Source organism: Sinocyclocheilus anshuiensis, unplaced genomic scaffold, assembly GCF_001515605.1.
Source record: "Sinocyclocheilus anshuiensis isolate Anshui unplaced genomic scaffold, SAMN03320099.WGS_v1.1 scaffold185, whole genome shotgun sequence".
Taxonomy (NCBI): Eukaryota; Metazoa; Chordata; class Actinopteri; order Cypriniformes; family Cyprinidae; genus Sinocyclocheilus; species Sinocyclocheilus anshuiensis.
In genome coordinates this window covers 2217495-2226136 of record NW_015539887.1, presented here as the reverse complement: position 1 = coordinate 2226136, position 8642 = coordinate 2217495, and the positions used below count along the sequence as shown (strand labels likewise).

Below are 8642 nucleotides of genomic sequence, written 5' to 3'. Positions count from 1 at the left end.
GTGCAATTAAATCCATAAATTCATGATGATATTAATGTTTTAAATATAAAATTTTGAATATAGAAATATTAAATGATTTAAATAACTGAAAAGATACTTTTAAAATGAAACAAACTGCCAGCAGGTGGCGGTAAGTCACTGATTTTTATCACTGAATCATTCATTCAATTGATTCATTCGAACGGCTGATTCATTCAGGAATGAAGCAATGGACAGTATTTATGAATGGGTAATTATGACTCACTGACTCAAGATTCGTTTAAAAACGCAGTACACCGCTGTGTTTGAATGGAGATGCGCAGCGGCTCAGCTGTGGCTTTGTTTTAAACTATTTTCAACGACGAAATAGAGCAAAATCAGACAATAGTGTTATAGTCAGACAATGTAAGTCACTTAATATTAACTTCTTGTTTATTGAATTGTATTGTATTAAATCAGTATCACATTTACAAAATCATTAAAAGCTGGCACTCATCTTAGTTCATCTCGATCTCACATCTATAATCAACGAAGCTCTCTACACTGCGCAATGAAGCTCTCACTTTGCTTATGAAAGGATTCGTGAGATACGTCTGTGATACATTACTCAACGCTGCAAAAACACGTAGAAACATTTGAAGCTCCCCTGAGCGCAATCACAAATATGATGATGATCGGGTCAGTCGTACTGGTGCTCCTAAAAAAATGTTTATAGTCGCACGCAGTAGTTTTCGGTCGCACTGTAGAGCTCTGGAAGGTGGTGTTGACGTCGGGAACGCACCTAAATCCGCCATTTTAAGCAATGAATGAATGACGGACTCTCACATCGCGCATCGCGCAAGGCAAATAAGGGGGTGACATCTAGTGGATTAGACTAGTAATAAGATTAACGTATGTTAAATGTTCAATGTTTGTGGAAATAAATATTGAAAAAAAAATCGATTCGTGGCCTTCGAGAATCGATATTGAATCGACCACATTTTAAAAAACGATATATCGAAAAATACTTTTTTTTTTTTGCCCAGCCCTAATATATAATCTGCAAAAGTTAATTTTATTGTTCCCTTAGCAATGAATGGGTAATGGTAATAGGGGTTTGCTTTAAAGGGCCTCCTTTCATGTCTGTAGGTGCCATAAAAATTATTAAAAGTTAGGCTACATAAAAGTTAATAGTTTAAAAGTAATTTCAACTTTAATCCTTTAGGAACTATTTTAATAAATATCAGTGTTGCATCAAGTCTTAAATGTTATTTAGATATGTTTTATCTCATCTTCACCCCAGATGTAAAGTATAGCATCACCAGAATGCTCTTGCCCTTATAAGACCAAAATTATGAGGCAATTCAATAGAGATAAAACATTAAGGTTAAACACTGCATAGAATAATCGTTCTGTTTCGAAATAAAAGACAAAAAAAACTGTGTTTAACTGTGTACATAACTCTACATAATTTGCGTAACTAAATTACATTTTAAACCTAATGCAAAAGAGATTAGATTGAAAATATGATAATGCTGAAATTAAACACCAGATGGCAGTGTTGTACAAAAAAATTCCTCATACATCACGTTGTAAATATGTTTCACGTTGAAAATTCATCAAATGCAGTAAATATTGTTTGATTTTGAGAACTTACGGCTAACATTATAAATACCTATGTATTTTTTCTTTTTTTATGTTTTTTTTATTATTTTCTTTATTATTACCTTAAGAGACTCCATACCTCACACTGAAGGAGCAAAACAGCAATTTACCAGTGTCCTATTTAATTGGGATGAATGGAGAACTTTTGAACTTTCTTTTCACTGTCAAATTCTGAAGTTCACTGTGTACACATCAGATACACATCACCTAGTGTCACAGACAGATTCACACGTTCAGTGCAGTAAAATAGCAAACATTTGCTTCTGCTTGGTATTATATCAATTGAGCACTTATCTATGAGCCCTATTTCACTTTTAAGAAGTTTGAATTATTGTTTTACTGGGAAACTGTTTACATCTCTTCCACTATTATCAACTTCCCTGGCATTTTAAGCTCATGGAAAAATGTAAGGACATTCTTTATATGGTGTCCCTTACAAGTAACGTCTAGGAAACAATGGACCATTGAGAGAAAATGCCACAGAGAAAATTCAAGGCTTCTCTTTCTCAGACTTAAATCTGTCTCATGACCCTATAAAGCTTGCATCATTTGATATAACACTGACTAAAGCCGTACAGAAATACAGCAGTTTTGGAATTTATACAAAGGAGTTATAACAATAATAATAATTATATATATATATATGTGTGTGTGTGTGTGTGTGTATAATAAATATAAACAAATAATATATATAAACAATAAAAAACAATATCATGACTATATAAAGCTTGCACCATTTGATATAACACTGACTGAAGATGTACAGAAATACAGCATTTTTAGAATTTATACAAAGGAATTATAACAATAATAATTATAATTATTATAATTATTATTATTAAATTATATATATACTGTATATATATATATATATATATATATATATATATAAACAATATCAGCATTATTTGATATAACACTGAAGCTGTACAGAAATACAGCATTTTTGGATATTATGTATTTATTATAATTTTTATTATTAAATAATATAAAAACAATAAAAAACAATATCATGACCCTATAAAGCTTCATCATTTGATATAATAGATTATTATTATACAGAAATACTGCTATTTTGTAGGGTTTTATGCAATTTAATACTAATAATAATATTTCAAAATCCTATTTCACACCACATGCTTTAATATAAATTGCATTATAAGACTCAGTAAGATTAGGATCACAAAAGAATAATGTATATTTTAGAAGCAGAAGTTTGCAAGGAGCGCATGGTCAGCCACTCCAGCTGCTATAGTGCTAATCCTGGGGGTATTGAGGTTATTAGACTCAGGAAAGCATTGTGAACTGGACTGCTGAGGATTAACACATCACATGTTCACCGGGCACCAGGAGCTGCTGATGAATGCTGCTCGGATCATATCTTTTTATGGTTGCGATCGGATGTCAAGCATCTTGCCATGGCAGCCATTTGAGGTGACATTTAGGCTGTTTCAATTTTATATCACTGACTAATGGAAATAATTTTGCATGGGAAACAGTGTGGGGTGTTCTGCAGGCCCATAGGAAGCGCATACCTGCATGGCAGTTGCAGCTTAATGGAAATTGTATATGATATTTATTCTAGAGCTGCAATGTTGCATTGGCTGTCTTTGAACAAACTAAGGAGAGAATGAGAAATCTGCATTGACCTCTAAACTTGCATTGGAACTCGCTCTAGTTCTTTCTTGTAAGCTTAGTGATTGGCATTTTATTGGGTCCAAATACAAATGAAAGCGTTTGCTATAGTATTATCTAATTATATTTATGTTATGCTGTGTTATGTAATAATACTCAACTAGTAATTTCATATCATTTATTTTCCAATTCCTCGGCTCTTTGGTCACATATTTCATTCTTATAATGAAATGACCACAAAACCAGTCTTAAGTTGCACAGGTATATTTGTAGCAATAGCCAACAATACATTGTATGGGTCAAAATTATTGAGTTTTCTTTTATGCCAAAAACCATTAGGATATTAAGTAAAGATCATGTTCCATGAAGATATTTTGTAAATTTCCTACCATAAATATATCAAAACTTAATTTTTGATTAGTAATATGCATTGCTAAGAACTTCATTTGGACAACTTTAAAGGCGATTTTCTCAATATTTAGATTTTTTTTTTTTTTGCACCCTCAGATTCCAGATTTTCATAGAATAGTTGTATCTCAGCTAAATATTGTCCTATCCTAACAAACCATACATCAACGGAAAGTTTATTTATTCAGCTTTCAGATGATGTATAAATCTTAATTTCAAAAATTTGACCCTTATGACTGGTTTTGTGGTCCAGGGTCACATAGGAACAAAAAATGTTTATATCCAATAAATCATCAGTCAAATGAGTAAAGACACATTTTATCTTTTGTATTTTTTATTATGTTTACAAAGCAAAAAAAAATATATATTGCAACAAAGCAATTCATATTCCACATTAAATCAGTCAAATTCAACCAAATTAAAATCTAATGAGGTCTTTAATTGGTCTTAAAGCCCAGAGTTTGTGCATCTTTCATCACGCATCTTTCTCATATGTCCTGATAGCGACCACATCATCCATGATACATTTCTGAAGAGAGAGAAAGAGAGAGAAAGAGAAAGATTAGCAGCATGCTTTGACATTTTCATGTTTTCATGTTTAATGCGTGTTTTGATATTGTGCAGATGGCTTTTACACATACCGCTATCATTTTGGAGTCTTGAATCTCTCTTTCAATTATTGTGGTCTTCCCCTCCCAGGTCTGCTTTTGAATAAGTTTGCCATCTTCAAGGCTCATAATAGTCTGAAAAGAATGAAAATAAAGGGACCCAATTATGCTCCAAAATAATAAACTACTTTCCACACACGCACATACACTTTTTAAAATAGAAAAGTCTATATTATATTATTATTTTTAATCCTTACCCTGACTTTCCTGTCATCTGCTGTTGTCTCATCAAATTCTTCATCTAATTTGAATTTGATTTCCAGGGTCTTAAAGGTAGTGACAGCGTTCATAGAGATGAAGCCCTGCTCATCCACAGCAATCGACAGACTGGGTTTTGCTAGGTTAGCCATTTGCCTAGAAGCAAAACCAGCACCTGTGAACAAATACAGATTTGCTTGTAATACAGGTAATGGCATTACTGGTATTACAACAGGTGAACTAATACAGCTGGACAAAAAAGCTGCCTCGTGACATTAGTAGTATACATAATAATAAAACATAGTTATGTATGAATTAATGTATCTTACCTGCAGCCTTCATGTATTCATCAAAATTGTCACTTGAAGTCATTTTCCATTTACCAACAAACCGCTCAACCGTTGTTATTTCTATGTTCAGTATTTAATAAAAACAAAGAAATAACTGGAGGATTACAACAGACGATTTTTTTGTTTAATGTGTATATAAAGTGTTGCAAAGGCTCAGGCCAGAACAGAGGGAGATTTAACGAGTGCAAGGATAAGAATCTCCGCTCACTGACCAATCGGTAAAATTGCTGTGATATTTGAGAATTTGATTGGTTAAAAGATTTTGAAAGGCTGGGCTTGAAAAATCGATTTTTGAATATTAGATTAGGTAAAAAGCCAAACCATATAGTAAAATGTTGATTGTGCCAATAATAATAACAATACGTTTAACTTGACATCTTTAAACAAGAGTTGAGTTTTGTTGAAGTAACAACGTCCATCAGTCTAGTGTTTGAGATGACAGACATCAGATGCAAAATTTAATCTTTGTTCTGAATGGGTATTAACAATGAATTTACTGTTTGAATCTTCACTTAATCAGTCCATAAACTGGTAGCATTTATCTAAGCACAACAAACCCACAGTAATGTATGTATTACGATTTTTCATTCCCGCTGTCCAAGTTTAGTGCAAAACAGAAACGGCGCCATCTGCTGATGATTAATAGTAAAGCAAATCTACAATATACGGAATATACAGCAGTGTTTTATAGTCCTGACATTAAAGAGCATAATACTCAGACATGAGGGCCATTAGTTTGTGTTTTTATTCATTTAGGATCAAAGCTGGAGATGATTTCACTGACGTGTCAAACAAAAATAATGTTCACATTTGGTATTTAGTCTGTCCCTGCCATCACAAGCAACAACAATGCAAATCAACAGCAATCTTTAGTCATAACTCACAATCCTATAATCAGTCTGAGAAATGGCTACTTTCAAATTTTATAATCAAATTAATTCAGCAATTTTATTGTATAATGTTACCATGAGTTTAATTCACTATATCTTTTCTGTGCTTTTGTAGGAATAACTGGAATAATTATTATTTATCTTCCCAACATCTAAAGTACAACCTCTCCCAGCTGTAATGCAAATGGAATGCAAATGTAAAAAAAACTAGTTGGTTGAATAAAAATATTTGGATTTTATATTTAAAAATTACCTCAAGTTAGCATCAGAGTTAGCTAGCCGGTTAGCATCAGCTACGAAAATGTTTCAAATATAGGCTATTATAATTTTGTAATTCCTAATTATAGATTATATTCTTTTTAATTTTAAGCAAAAACTGTCTGTACTCTGATTTTGCTGTAAATGTTTAAAGCAAATTGTTTTGTCAGACTTGGGGGGGTATTGGCTTGTCACAGTACCATTCACAAGGTGTAGGGCAGTTCTGTATTGATTGACTAGACACACCTGCCCAGAATGGTACTGTGACAAGCCAATACTACCTGAATAACATCATTAATCCAGTCATTGTCCCTCTGCATGAGCAAAACAGGCCTGATTTCATCTTCATGGATGACAATGCCCCAGCTCATCGAGGTCGCATCATCAGGGAATGGCTGCTGGAGGCTGGGGTACCTCAAATGGAATGGCCTGCACTTTCTCCAGAACTGAATCCCATAGAAAATCTATGGGATCAGCTGAGTCGTCGTGTAGAGGGTCATAACCCTGCACCCCAGAACCTCAATGACCTGAGGCCAGCCCTTCAAGAAGAGTGGAATGTCATGCCTCAGCAGACAATAAGTCGAGTTGTGAACAGCATGAGAAGTTGTTGTCAAGCTCAAGGACACACGACAAGTTATTGAGACATTGACTATTTTTGTTGTGGCATACCCACCAGTTGTTAGCTTTTGTTTCAATAAATTGTTTGAGATGAAGAAATTACCATTGCATGCTTCTACTTAAATGCCCTACTTTCATGATATATCACTGTAGCATGAACTTTTTACATTTTCCATAAATTTCACCCGAAAGTCAAATATCCCTAACTTTTTGTGAGTAGTGTGTGTGTGTGTATGTGTGTGTGTGTGTGTCTGTATATATATATATATATATATACTGTATGTGGTAAGCTGCGACAGGAAATACAGAATGAAACCATAATGGAGTAGGCCTACAATATTGCACAAAGGTCTTTGAGTGCAAATATTTGCACTCAATGGAACAATAATTAGTTTAAAGAATCTGTAGAGAGGGGAAATACAAGAAGAAAGAAGAAAATGTAGAGCAATAAGAGGGTCCTTGCAGAGGCTGATTATTTTATTGCTTGTTCTGCTGCACTAGCAGAGCTGAATCAATTATTGCCTACCACATATTTTCCCACGGGCTGGAAGCTGCTGAGACAGCTGGTGCAGTTGGAATCAGTGCGGACAGTCTTGACAGAAAAAAAAGAGAACATTCCTATCAAAAGGTTATTTATTTATTTACTTATTTTTATTTATTTATCCCACTAAAATGGTGCATAATTTAAAAAATAAAAATAATTAAATAAAAATAAATATATAAAATACAAAAAGAAAAAGATTATTTGCCAGAATGATTTGAGATAGAAATTATAATAGAATGACAATACAAAACAGATATACATCGATCTATCTTTGTATTATATTTCATTAAAGTAAGAATAATAGTCATCAAAATATACTGTAACATTCATTCAAATCAAATGTTTAATTTAAAGCTATGAAAATGTTTAAAATACCACTATGGTGCAAGAAGAGAAAACTACAAAGCTAAAAGTAAAGATAAAATATTTGAAATATATTTAATTTTATATTAATGAATAAATTAAAATTTAAAAAATAATGTTTAAAATATATATATAATAGCACAATATGGCTCTCTATTTTTATACTTCTGAGAACTTTGTTTTATGGTATTAATTTATTCTTTTCTCTGTTTGCTGAGAAGTGAATTGGCAAGAGGAGATTTGAGTGGGTGATTTGGAATTCATTTCTTTGCTTTACACCATCTGTAAGTAATATAAATGAATAGTCTTAACTTTTATTAGCAAGCATATTTTGTTGAAACTCTTTTTTAAATAGAAATGATTCTTCGCTGCAACTGGTGTAAGCTTGGAAAAATAATATATATATATACATACATATCCATATATATTCTTGTGTAAAATCAAGATGTCTGAAGGGAAAAGAAAACCAATGTTACATCACCATAACACCCAAATAATTAAATGAAACAAATCATTTAGAAGACGAAAGTAAGTTCTCAAGCATATTCTGTTAAAGGGGTCATATGATGCGATTTAAATTTTTCCTTTCTCTTTGGAGTGTTACAAGCTCTTGGTGCATAAATAAGATCTGTAAAGTTGCAAACACTAAAGTCTCAAAACCAAAGAGATATTCGTTATAAAAGTTGAGTTAACCACGCCTACCTAAAACGGCTCCTTTCTAACACGCCCCCACATACCTACGTCACGATCTGGGAAGATTTGCATAACGCCGCCCAAATGTTCACGCAAAGAAAGAAGGCGTAACTTTTATTCTCGCTGTAGTATTGTTGACGCTGCAGCCATGTCCTGAAGACGCTGTGTGCTTCGTTGTGAAAGCGAAACTACTTTGTTTGGTCTTCCAAAAGAGGACGATATCCGCTTCGTCATGCCTAGAGCTGATCTGTGCTGGTCGCTGAGTGAATACATCAACTTTCACCGTGGACAAAGCGGAGAACAGCCCGCCTCAGCTCACTCTATCCCGGCCTCAGCGCACGCTAAGCCGGGGCTTCCCCTCACGCTAGGCCGCTGTGTTTTTCGTTGCCACTGA

At 33.4% G+C, this 8642-nt stretch overlaps 1 protein-coding gene across 1 annotated transcript; it reads right to left on the bottom strand.

Annotated features, from left to right (window-relative positions):
* Positions 1-4095: 4095 nt before the first annotated feature.
* LOC107685598 (fatty acid-binding protein, adipocyte-like) lies at positions 4096-6401 on the bottom strand. Its single transcript, XM_016482244.1, has 5 exons — positions 6293-6401; positions 4862-4942; positions 4532-4707; positions 4308-4409; positions 4096-4195 (listed from the first exon to the last, which is right to left on the bottom strand). Exons 1-5 carry the CDS (start codon positions 6399-6401, stop codon positions 4142-4144), a joined length of 522 nt encoding a protein of 173 aa, XP_016337730.1. The 3' UTR covers positions 4096-4141.
* Between the last annotated feature and the right edge of the window lie 2241 nt (positions 6402-8642).